The 12,864-nt window shown below is 49.4% G+C and overlaps 1 protein-coding gene across 4 annotated transcripts in view; it reads right to left on the bottom strand.

Annotated features, from left to right (window-relative positions):
* Positions 1-9,561, bottom strand: part of ERCC3 (ERCC excision repair 3, TFIIH core complex helicase subunit) — a 44,942-nt gene extending 35,381 nt beyond the window's left edge. For 3 of the 4 annotated variants that reach the window (XR_013347445.1, XR_013347444.1, XM_077829547.1), the window contains exons 1-3: positions 9,493-9,561; positions 6,741-6,946; positions 751-987 (exon numbers count right to left, since the gene is read on the bottom strand). Coding sequence is in view for 2 of the 4 variants with exons in the window: in XM_077829547.1 (XP_077685673.1) it covers positions 751-987; positions 6,741-6,946; positions 9,493-9,511 (462 nt within the window). In the remaining 2 variants the exon portion in view is untranslated. Of the gene's footprint in view, positions 1-750; positions 988-6,740; positions 6,947-9,247; positions 9,368-9,492 lie in introns of those variants that run through there. The other variant, XM_077829549.1, reaches the window with a different exon arrangement.
* Positions 9,562-12,864: the final 3,303 nt, after the last annotated feature.

The following is a 12,864-nucleotide window of genomic DNA, read 5'->3' as shown; positions in this document are numbered from 1 at the left end:
GTTAACTCTGACACACTGCACAGCTTGAATATTCTATGGAATACTTTCTACCAAAAATAATAAGATTTAGTTCCTAATTCCTGATTAAGAGTGTGTTTTCTACACTACTTTTACGGCTATATGTGTAGATTACTGTATTTCTGTTAATATAAAAAATACAATAAAAAAATACAGGATGCACAACACAGGTGTGTTAATACATCTTTTGGAACCTTGACTTTGGCATTTCTGACTTTGATTTTAATAGAGCAACCTCAACTATGCATTAACTTACTATTAAATGCAAAAAACCGTAAGCAACTCAGACACTGTTCTATAGTGCAGGTTTGTACCTTTCGACAATGTGACGTTTTAATGCATATAGCAGGGGTGATTCCAAATTTGGGGCCAGATGCTGCAGCGCACTTACTGACTCCAGTTAAATTATTTACATGAACAATGGTTACAAGATCAGACCTTTACATGAAATTTTCTGTTTGTGGGTCAAACCTATTTATAAGGTATATTTAGTATTTAGGATATGCATACATGTTGCATGGAGAAATCAATCAGAAATATGCAATTTTGATGTCCAGTTCCAATCTGTCACAGCCTGAAAGCTATGTTTCTGATGCTATCCTAAGGGTAAAGGAAGAAGATAGGATGAAGAGCGTGCTTCCCTGAATTCTGAAACCGAGCAATAGAAGAGAACAGGAGTATTAGAGACATGAAAAGACAATGGAGAATGACTCTCCACTGAAATGATCTTACCTTGATAAACTGAATTATTCCATCTGGGACACCAGTCTTGCTCAGCTTTTGCAAATATTCAGTGATGTCACTTGTCTGTAAACCAACACTGACAGCAGCATAAAGCGAGTAAGCAGTGAGTTTGTATTCGTGTACATGGGTTGGCCTGCACACAGGTTCAGCAATAGCAACCAGAAAATCCTGGGCATATTTGTAAACAGGAGAAAAGGCTTCCAGGAAAACATGGCCATCAGGAGCCTAGAAGACAGAAAAGGAAAAATGGGTTAAAGAAATAATGAGGTTGTTTGAGAAAGGTAGAAAGTGCTCTCTACTACTAGGATTAAGGACACACGATGCAAAGGGACCATTATTATTTAATGGACAGTATGTCATGGGGCATGGAAAAAGTGCTGCTGTTTCAGGGTGAGAGCCACATATGGAGGAAAACTAATCTGACGTTCAAGACACAAACAAAATAAGTCAGCAAAAAACTCGAGGCCACCTTGAGGTTCATCTAATCAGTTTCACGATTACCAATTTTCCCATCATAGAGCATCAAGTGAGAGAAAAAAGCTTTTTAAAAATAGGCTGTAACAGGGTGAATAAAATTGATGATTTAAAAAGTCAGATCTTTTAAAATTAAATACAGGTTTATTGTTAAAATAATAAACCTATTTAAAATTGGCAATTTATGTTAAGGCCTAAACCAATCATAATCTGTTAAAATCATTTAATGAAATACAACAAACAACATGTTTGCTGCCAACTTCTTAAGAAAATCCAACCACTGAACTGGTGGAAGTCACTGGCTAAGCATCTGGGCCACAGTTTGCTGAAGTGTTAAGCCAGTTTTGGACAGCAGTAGCAGAGCAAATATTTTCTTCATTTCAGTTTATGCGACTAGTTCAGTTCAATGACTAGTTCTTTCAAAATTAAGAGACCAATGGGAGCTGAAAAAGCAAGAAAGCTTGTTATCCTCTTCCAGTCTATGAATAAAAACTGGGATGAGATCTATTAGTTCTAAAGGCTTGAAGGACATGGTGACCAGAAACAATCAGTTCAATTTGCTAACTACAGATCATAGTTCCTTCGCTTAATAAATCAGTTTTAAAGCTAAAAATCGGTTTTGATAAACTTTTTTCTTATGTATCCAGCACATTTGAAGTAGTTTAAATTTAATAAAACAAAATAATATGCTGTTTTTGTCCGTCAATTGAATTTGAATTACCATCCAAATAAAGCTTGACACAAATCACAAGTAAAAAGTTAATTGTCTACTAAATAAGAAATGCACCATTCACCATTTATTAACATAATACAAAAATTAAAATTGAGAACGCGAATACATGTAAGTTAAGCTGCATAACTGCTTAAATAAATGTGTATAGATATGGTGTATCCTGGTTAGCACCAAGAATCACCAAGTGTAGTGTAAAGGCTATATTAGTTGCAAATCAATATGTTTAACCACCAATAAAAATAAACCTTTCTTTAGGAAAATAACTAACTAAAATGTACAAATGCAAAACACGATTAAAATCGATGGATTTAAATCAAGGTTTCCTGCTTGCTGATTTAAATCGTGTTGACTTACATCAATTCACCCTGGGCTTTAAAACCACAAAAACTGACAGGGGACTCAGAGCTAGGTATAGTACCAGAACCTACTTTTAACTCATTTTCTGCAAGTGACCAGATACTAATATGTCGGTGTCTCTTTAATGCATTCAAGTGTAAACACCCCTAGAACTGATGAGGTTTTTTCAGTCTGACATATTAATTTTGAAGTAAGACCACATACTAACTGTTCGAGAAGAGTCACTATGCTAATCAAAGTCCTGAATCATAACAGCAATACACACTGACTCATGGGATAAGAAGGAAGGTCCTCTCATGGATCAGTAACTGGTTGAAAGACAGGAAACAAAGGTTTTACAGTTTTCACAGTGGAGAGAAGTAAACAGCAAGTGGTCCCCAAAGGATCTGTATTGGGACCAGTGCTGTTCAACAAATTCAATGATTTAGAAAAAGGGGTAAACAGTGAGGTTGCAAAAATTTTGCAGATGACACAAAATTACTCAAAATAGTTAAGTCCAAAGCAGATTGCAAAGGGTTACAAAGGGATCTCACTAAACTGGATGACTGCGTGACAAACTGGCAGATGAAATTCAATGTTGATAAATGCACAGTAATTCACATTGGAAAACAATCCCAACTATACATATAAAGTGACTGAGTCTAAATTAGCTGTTACCACTCAAGAGACCTTGAAGTCTTGGATAGTTCTCTGAAAACATCTGCTCAATATTCAGCAGCAGTCAAAGAAGCTAGAAGAATACTAGGAACCATTAGGAAAGGGACAAATGATAAAATAGTAAATATCGTATCACCACTATATAAATCCTTGGTATGCTCACACCTTGAATACTGGGTGCAGTTCTGGTTGCCCTCATCTCACAAAAGATATATTAGGATTGGAAAAGACCAGAAAAAGTGATTAGGGTTACGGAACACCTTGCGTATGAGGCAAGATTAAAAAGACAGGGATTGTTCAGCTTGGAAAAGAGACGACTGAGGGGGGATATGAAACAGGTCTACAAAATCATGAATGGTGTGTGGAGAAAGTAAATAAGGAAGTGTTATTTACACCCTCACGTTATACAAGAACCAAGCGTCACACAATGAAATTAATAGGCAGCAGGTTTAAAACAAATGCAAGGAAGTACTTCCTCACAAAACACAAAGTCAACCTGTGCCAGATGACACTGCGAAGCCCAAAACCATAACTGGATTCGAAAGAGAATTAAATAAGTTCATGGAGGACAGGTACATCAATGGCTATTATTGAAAATGGTCATGGAGGCAACCCCATGCCCTGGGTGTCCTGAAACCCCTGACTGCCAGAAGCTTGGACTGCATGATAGGGGATGGCTCACTCGATAAATCTGGTTAGTTGTGAAAGGGTATTTGGTGGGAGAGCCTCCCAACCAACCCTTGCAGGCCATCTGTTTATGCCCTGAAACACAAAGTTTGCTTTCCTCAATAAGAACATAAAAATGGCCATATTGAGTCAGACAAATGGTCCATCTAGTCCAGTATCCTGTCTTCCAACAGTGGCCGGTGCCAGATGCTTCAGAGGGAATGAACAGAACAGGGCAATTTATCGAGGCAGGACTAAGTACTATCTAGACCATCCCTGACAGGTGTTTGTCCAACCTGCTCTTAAAAATCCCCAATGATGCAGATTCCACAACCTCCCTAGGCAATTTATTCCAGTGCTTAACCACCCTGACAGGAAAAATTTCCTAATGTCCAACCTAAGCAATTTAAGCCCATTGCTTCTTGTTCTATCCTCAGAGGTTAAGATGAATAATTTTTCTCCCTCCTCCTTGTAATAACCTTTTATGTACTTGAAAACTGTTATATCCCCTCTCAGTCTTCTCTTCTCCAGACTAAACAAATCCAATTTTTTTCAAACTTCCCTTTTAGGTCATGTTTTCTAGACCTTTAATCACTTTTGTTGTTCTTCTCTGGACTGTCTCCAATTTGTCCCCATCTTTCCTGAAATGTGTTGCCCAGAACTGGACACAATGCTCCAGTTGAGGCCTAATCAGCACAGAGTAGAGCGGAAAAATTACTTCTCGCATCTTGCTTACAACAATCCTGCTAATACATCCCAGAATGATGTTTGCTTTTTTTGCAAGTGTGTGTGACAAAGCTCCTCCTCTGCCTTGGTGGGTCCTGTGCTTTTGGCAGATTTGCTCACCTCAGAGACTGACGGCAGCCCTCAGTTTGGCCGCTTCTGCTAGAGGCTCAAACCTGCTGTTCACTCAGCTAACCTCATCACTGGTCAGCATGGGGGAAACGGAGAACGATCTCCGCAGTCTCTGTTGTCCCACCTAGTGGGTTGTGGACAGGCCAGATCTCTTTCCAAATTAGCCCTTCCCTTCTGGTGTTGCTCACAGACCAGGTCAACTCCTCCTGTGTCTGATCAGGAGTTGGGGGGACAGATCCAGGCCTGCCCTTTACACTGGGTTCCAGCCAGGGCCCTGTGGATAACAGTTGTCTACAATGTCTCCTGTATCAGCTGTGTGACAGCTACAACTCCCTGGGTTACTTCCCCATGGCCTTCCCCGCACAGCACCTTCTTTATCCTCATCGCAGGATCTTCCTCCTGAAGCCTGATCACACTTGTACTTCTCAGTCCTCCAAGCAGCACGCCTTCTCACTCCCTGCTCCTTGCACACCCTCCACTAACTGATGGGAGGTCCTTTTTAAACCAGGTGTCCTGATTAGCCTGCCTGCCATAATTGATTCTCTTAAGTTCTTAATTGGCTCCAGGTGTCTTAATTAGCTTGCCTGTCTTAATTGGTTCTAGCACATTCCTGATTGCTCTAGCACAGCCCCTGCTCTGGTCACCCAGGGAACAGAAAACTATTCATCCAGTGGCCAGTATATTTGCCTTCGACCAGACTCCTGTATCCCACTGGTCTGGGTCTGTCACAAGTGTTACACTGTTGACTCACAGTTAGCTTGTGATCCACTATGACCCCGAGATCCCTTTCCGCAGTACTCCTTCCTAGGCAGTCATTTCCCATTTTGTATGTGTGCAACTAATTGTTCCTTCCTAAGTGGAGAACTTTGCATTTGTCCTTATTGAATTTCATCCTATTTACTTCAGACCATTTCTCCAGATCATTCTCAATTTTAATCCTATCCTCCAAAGAACTTGCAACCCCTCCCAGCTTGGTATTGCCACAAACTTTATAAGTGTACTCTTTATGCCATTATCTAAATCATTGATAAAGATATTCAAAACAACTACACCCAGAACCGATCCCTGCTGGACCCCACTCGTTATGCTCTTCTAGCATAACTGTGAACCACTGATAACTACTCTCTGGGAATGATTTTCCAACCATTTATGCACCCACCTTATAGTAGTTCCATATAGATTGCATTTCCCTATTTGTTTATGAGAAGGTGATGCGAGACAGTATCAAAAGCCTTACTAAAGTCAAGATATACCACATCTACCGCTTTCCCCCTATCCACAAGGCTCCATTATCTTTCCAGGTACAGAAGTTAAGCTGACTGGTCTGTAATATCCTGGGTTGTCCTTATTTCCCTTTTTATATATGGACACTATATTTGCCCTTTTGCAGTCTTCTGGAATGTCTCCCGTCTTCCATGACTTTTCAAAGATAATTGCTAATGGCTCAGATATCTCCTCAGTCAGCTCCTGGAGCATTCTAGGATGCATTTCATCAGGCCTTGGTAATTTGAAGACATCTAACTTGTTTAAGTAATTTTTGACTTGTTCTTTCCCTATTTTAGACTCTGATCCTACCTCATTTTCACTGGCATTCACTATGTTAGACATCCAATCGCCACCAACCTTCTTGGTGAAAACTGAAACAAATAAGTCATTAAGCATCTCTGTCATCCTCTCATGCCACTCTAAACTAGGACTGTACCAAAACTTTAAAGTTTGCTCAGAATGTTTTACACGGGCAAACTCACACCAAGATTTCTGTCTACCTGGAGACACATGATACGTTTTTGTTCCCCCCCCCCGCTATGCCTCTCTACTAGATTGCAATAAGTGAAGCATATTTTGAAATGCCTACAAATCCTCCTGCATTCCCAGCTTTTCTCTGGGGAAAAAATATTAATGGGGCCTTCCAGTTTTAACCTTTTACCTCAAACCTCATTTGTACCATATTACAGAGAAAGGTATTTGCCTAGATAACATGAATCCCTCCTCTAGATCTCCAAAGCATCCCATCCTATGTCCGTTGTTAGCAATCTAGGGCAGAGACTGTCTCCCTGGCTGCGTTTTGCACAGCATTTGTCCGTATTGTTGGGCCTTATGCAAAATCTTCCTCCTCACAGTGTCCCTTTCTAAGTCTACCTAATTCAAACTCACTGCACAGTACTATACTTCATTCTCCTTTATTATTTGCCACAAACAAAAGAAGTCTTTTACAAAGCTGTTTGATGGGACTTACCACCCAGAGTGGACGTGAGGAATGATCACCCTTTAGAAGCATCTGGAGTCTGTAGTCTTTTGCTCCATACTCATCCACTTTGATCCCAGACTCTTCCACTTGTTTCCCGGCTGCAGATGGAACGGCTTCCTGAGACTCTCTACCAGGAGTTTCATCGTCGTCATCATCGTCATCATCGTAATGACGTTTCTTAGATTTCTTCTTATCTGAAAACAAAGTCACAAAAATTAAAATATAAATTTATCTACACCTTGATCAGTTAAGGTCCATCAAGACGACAAGACACTGTCCCGATCGGTAGCCGAGTGAGTCAGACATCTATTTAAAAAAACCAAAAACCTACATTAAGAGATACTTGCTGGGAGGTTATTGATAGGATAGGCATCATGGAAACTTGGTGGAATGAGGAAAGTCAAGGAGACCCAGTAATATCAGGGTATAAAATATATGAAACGACAGGTCGTGCTGGTGAGGGCGTGACACTACATGTGAAAGAAAGCATAGAGTCAAATAAAGTAAAGATCTTAAATGAATCAAACTGTACCACAGAATGTCTATGGATAGAAATCCCATGCTTGAATAATAAGACTATAGCAGTAGGTATATACTACTGACCACTTGACCAGGATGGTGATTGTGAAAAGCTCAGGGAGATTAGGTAGCCTACAAGGTAGAAAATGCATTTTCATGGGGGATTTCAACTATCCTCATACTAACTGGGAATGTGTCACCTCAAGGAAGGGATGCAGAGACAAAATTTCTAGACACATTGAATGACTGCTTCTTGGAGCAGCTTGTCCCGGAACTCACAAGGAGAGAGGCAATTCTTGATTTAGTCTTAAGTAGAACACAGGGTCTGGTTCTGTTCATCCTGAATATAGCTGAACCGCTCAGTAATAGCAACCATAAATGTAATTAAATTTCACATCCTTAATTGGGGGGAAATGCCAAAGAACCGCACTACAGAAGCATTTAACTTCAAAAAGGAGAACTACACAAAAATGAGGAAGCTAGTTAAATGGAAATTAAAAGGAACCGTCACAAGGGAGAAATGCCTGCAAACTGCATGGACGCTATTTAAAAAGTTTCAGAGTAGCAGCCGTGTTAGTCTGTATCCGCAAAAAGAAAAGGAGGACTTGTGGCACCTTAGAGACTAACCAATTTATTTGAGCATAAGCTTTCGTGAGCTACAGCACCTGCCCGCAGACGCAGACACGCGCACGCGCGCACACCTGCCACGCGCCCGCAGACGCAGACACGCGCGCGCACACCTGCCACGCGCCCGCAAACGCAGACACGCGCGCGCACACCTGCCACGCGCCCGCAGACGCAGACACGCGCGCGCACACCTGCCACGCGCCCGCAGACGCAGACACGCGCGCGCACACCTGCCACGCGCCCGCAGACGCAGACACGCGCGCGCACACCTGCCACGCGCCCGCAGACGCAGACACGCGCGCGCGCGCACACCTGCCACGCGCCCGCAGACGCAGACACACGCGCGCGCACACCTGCCACGCGCCCGCAGACGCACGCGCGCGCACACCTGCCACGCGCCCGCAGACGCACGCGCGCGCACACCTGCCACGCGCCCGCAGACGCACGCGCGCGCACACCTGCCACGCGCCCGCAGACGCACGCGCGCGCACACCTGCCACGCGCCCGCAGACGCACGCGCGCGCACACCTGCCACGCGCCCGCAGACGCAGACACGCGCACACCTGCCACGCGCCCACAGACACGCACGCGCACACCTGCCACGCGCCCGCAGACACAGACACACGCGCGCACACCTGCCACGCGCCCACAGACACGGACACGCACGCGCACACCTGCCACGCGCCCGCAGACATGGACACGCACCTGCCGCGCACCTGCAGACACAGACACGCGCACACCTGCCACGCGCCCACAGACACGCGCGCGCACACCTGCCACGCGCCCGCAGACACAGACACGCGCGCGCAGACCTGCCACGCGCCCACAGACACGGACACGCGCGCGCACACCTGCCACGCGCCCACAGACACGGACACGCACCTGCCGCGCACCTGCCACGCGCCCACAGACACGGACACGCACCTGCCGCGCACCTGCAGACACAGACACGCGCACACCTGCCACGCGCCCACAGACACGTGCGCGCACACCTGCCACGCGCCCGCAGACACAGACACGCGCGCGCACACCTGCCACGCGCCCACGGACACGCGCGCGCACACCTGCCACGCGCCCACAGACACGGACACGCACCCGCAGACACAGACGCGCGCACACACCTGCCACGCGCCCGCAGACACAGACACGCGCGCACACACCTGCCACGCACCCGCAGACACAGACACGCACGCGCGCACCTGCCACGCACCCGCAGACACAGACACGCACGCGCGCACCTGCCACGCGCCCACAGACACAGACACGCGCGCGCACCTGCCACGCGCCCGCTGACACAGACACGCGCGCGCACCTGCCACGCGCCCGCTGACACAGACACGCGCGCGCACCTGCTACGCGCACACGCCTGTTACACGCCCAGTCTAAGGGCCACAGCTCCGGGGCCCGGTTTCCAGACGTGGCCCCTGCGGCTGGTGGCGGCCGGAGCCCAGGGAAGCCGGGCGGGGGCAGCTCCCATCGCCCCGCAGGCTGCGCGGCCCGTCGGGGGACCCCGGCTACGCCCGGGGCGGGAAAGGGGCGCACCGGGCGCGGGGGGCGCTGGCGGGGAGCGGAGCCGCCGCGGGGGGGGTCTCACCTCGCTCCCGCCGGCCCATCGTCACGGGCCCGTCCGCGCCCGCCCGCCGCCAGCAGCACCGCGGGCCCCGCCCAGCCGGCGCCGGCCCCGACCGTCACTTCCGGGGCGGGGCGCCGCCCGCGGCCTGTCACCTAGCAACCCCCGCGACACACAGCCCCTCCCCTCGCACCCCTCCCCCCCTTCCTCTCCCCAGTCCCCCCGGCACCCCTCAAATACCCGCCGACACCCGCCCTCGCATCGTCCCCCGCCTCGGTCCCCATCACAGCCACGGTCCCCCCGCCCGGACCCCGCCTCCCCCGGCACCCCGCCTCCCCCCCCCGACACCTCGCCACCCCCCGGCACCCCGCCTCCCCCCCCCGACACCCCCCGTCCCCATCCCCACCCCGGCAGCCCGCCTCCCCCCCCTCCCCCGACACCCCCCGTCCCCGTCCCCACCCCGGCACCCCGCCTTCTCCTCCTCCCCCCGTCCCCACCCCGGCAGCCCGCGTCTCCCTCCCCCTCCCCCGACACACCCCGTCCCCCCCGGCACCCCGCCTTCCTCCCCACCCCGGCAGCCCGCGTCTCCCTCCCCGTCCCCCGACACACCCCGTCCCCACCCCGGCACCCCGCCTCTCCCCCTCCCCCGACACCCCGCCTTCCTCCCCTCCCCCCGTCCCCACCCCGGCAGCCCGCGTCTCCCTCCCCCTCCCCCGACACCCCCCGTCTCCGTCCCCACCCCGGCAGTCCGCCTTCTCCTCCTCCCCCCGTCCCCACCCCGGCAGCCCGCGTCTCCCTCCCCCTCCCCCGACACACCCCGTCCCCACCCCGGCACCCCGCCTCTCCCCCTCCCCCGACACCCCCCGGCACCCCGCCTTCCTCCCCTCCCCCCGTCCCCACCCCGGCAGCCCGCGTCTCCCTCCCCCTCCCCCGACACCCCCCGGCACCCCGCCTTCCTCCCCTCCCCCCGTCCCCACCCCGGCAGCCCGCGTCTCCCTCCCCCTCCCCCGACACCCCCCGTCTCCGTCCCCACCCCGGCAGCCCGCCTCTCCCCCCGTCCCCATTCCCCCGGGCACCCCCCGTCCCCACCCCGGCAGCCCATGTCTCCCTCCCCCGACACCCCCCGTCCCCGCCTCTCCCCTCCCACACTCCCCCATCCCCATCCCAGCAGCCCACGTCTACCCCCCTCCCCAGACACCCTCTGGCGCCCCCCATCCCCACCCTGCCTCTCCCCCCCCACACTCCTCTGGCGCCCCCCGTCCCCACCCGGGCAGCCCGCCTCTCCCCCGTCTCCATCTCTATCCCAGCAGCCTACGTCTCCCCCCTTCCCCCGGCACCTCCCGCCCCCACCCTGCCTCCCCCCCCACACACACTCCCCCAGCGCCCCCCATCCCAACCGCAGCTGCCTACGTCTCCCCTCACACACTCCCCCAGCACCCCGTGTCCCAACTGCAGCAGCCCGCACCCCCCATTCCTCAGGCACCCCCTGTCCCAACTCCGGCACCCCTCCAGCAGCCCGTGTCACCCCCCACTCCCCAGCACCCCGTGTCCCAACCCCAGCAACCCGCACCCCCCATTCCTCTGGCACCCCCCCCAGCACCCTCTATACCAACCCCAGCAGCCCACATCACCCCCAGTCAGCCCCTGTACAAACTCCAGCAGCCCGCATCACCCCGGACTCCCCAGACACCCCTGCGGCCCCTCAACAGGGGAGGGCAGAGACCTATTTTAAAAATGAGTAGGGAACCATCCATTGTGCAAATTGTTCACCCCCAGCCCTAGTGATTACTTCCGTTATCTTCACCCCCAGCACATTTTGTCAGGCACGGAGGTGCTGGAACAATGTATATGTGTATAGTGGGGGTGCTGAGAGCCATTGAACCAAACTGTAAACCCTGAATATGAGGGAAACCATGCAGCAGCACCCCCAGGTCCAGCCCCTATGTCAGTCATCCTCAGTGCATTCCATTCCATTGAAAGCTCTTCCAGGTACAGCCCATGCGGCCTTTCGTCTTTGTACAGCACCTAGCACCAGAGGGCACGTCCCAGAGACGGCTCTTGTTTGACTTACAGCAGATGTTTTTAGAAAAACGTTATCTTGATTTTAAAATGGCCAGCAATAGAGCATTCACCCCCACCGTTGGTAAATTGTTCCAGTGGTTAATCATCCTCAGTGTTAAAAATTCACACCTTCTTTCCAGTTTTCAGAGTAGCAGCCGTGTTAGTCTGTAGCCGCAAAAAGAAAAGGAGGACTTGTGGCACCTTAGAGACTAACACATTTATTTGAGCATAAGCTTTCATGAGCTACAGCTTACTTCGTCAGATGCATTTCCAGTCTGACCTTTAAGCCAACTTTAAGCCTTTGGATCTTGTATACCTTTGTCTGCTACATTAAAGGTACCACTATAAAATAGATTGAGCTCCTTGAGTCTATCACTGTAAGGCACGTTTCTACTGAAATGTGAGGATGTGAAGCATTATATTAGTGAAGATTACTTAAAGAGCTCTAGTTTTGCTCTCAATTATTTTTAAAAGTTGTCCCTTTTCCACATGAAAGTTCTAGTTCTGAATGACCGCATACTTTGAGCCAGCTCCATTCTTACTTCCTTAAACTCAGAACAGATGATGTCTCTCCCTTGCCTGGTATGGTTGTTAAAAATCCCTCAGCATTTTTGCAGAAATGATTGTTCCAAGCAAAAAAAGTTAAATTTAGGTGACAGGTCCCAATCCTGCAATTTACAATGCACAGACATGCTGCTGCAGCCCGATAGCCCTGTTGATTTCAATGTGGCTTCAGGCTGTAGTCTGCCTATACATTGAAAACTGCAGAATCAGTGTCTTAGACAATATCAGTTAAAACTAAGTCATATAAATAAGTCACAAATGGACTAAATTTTAAAAATACTCTTATGCTTATTGTCAAGCTCTGGGACAGTCACAAGGTTGCACAACAACAAAAAGCTGCCGAATATCTGCAATTTCTCTCCAACAAAACGTGACTCTCCTCCCCAATTCTGAATATAGCCTGAATATTCCCTTGTTTGTATAAAGAAATATCCAAAAGTCAAATAAAAACATACCTAGTAAAGATGGGTTTTCCCCCATTCTACAACAGGAGTGTGTCCTTGCAGATGGTATTTCACATAGACAGCTACCTGCTGGAGCTTACTCGTGTCTAACAACCTCTTTTCGGCATGAGCAGGAGTTGAACACTGTGCTCCTGGTTCCCATCTCAGTTACGCAGGCCAGTTTTTACTGTATAACAAAAATCAGAGGCATTTGCTTTACAGCATGAGAGGGTGATCGTTTTTTATTTCCACGATCTTTGCATTTATAAGAGGACCTTTGCAGATTTAAACATTCTAGCTCATGGATGTTGAGAGATGCTTTCTGTAC

This window comes from Eretmochelys imbricata, chromosome 11 (assembly GCF_965152235.1).
Source record: "Eretmochelys imbricata isolate rEreImb1 chromosome 11, rEreImb1.hap1, whole genome shotgun sequence".
NCBI classification, from domain to species: domain Eukaryota; kingdom Metazoa; phylum Chordata; order Testudines; family Cheloniidae; genus Eretmochelys; species Eretmochelys imbricata.
Note: the sequence above shows the minus strand (reverse complement) of the source record. Positions and strands in the feature narration are given on the sequence as shown.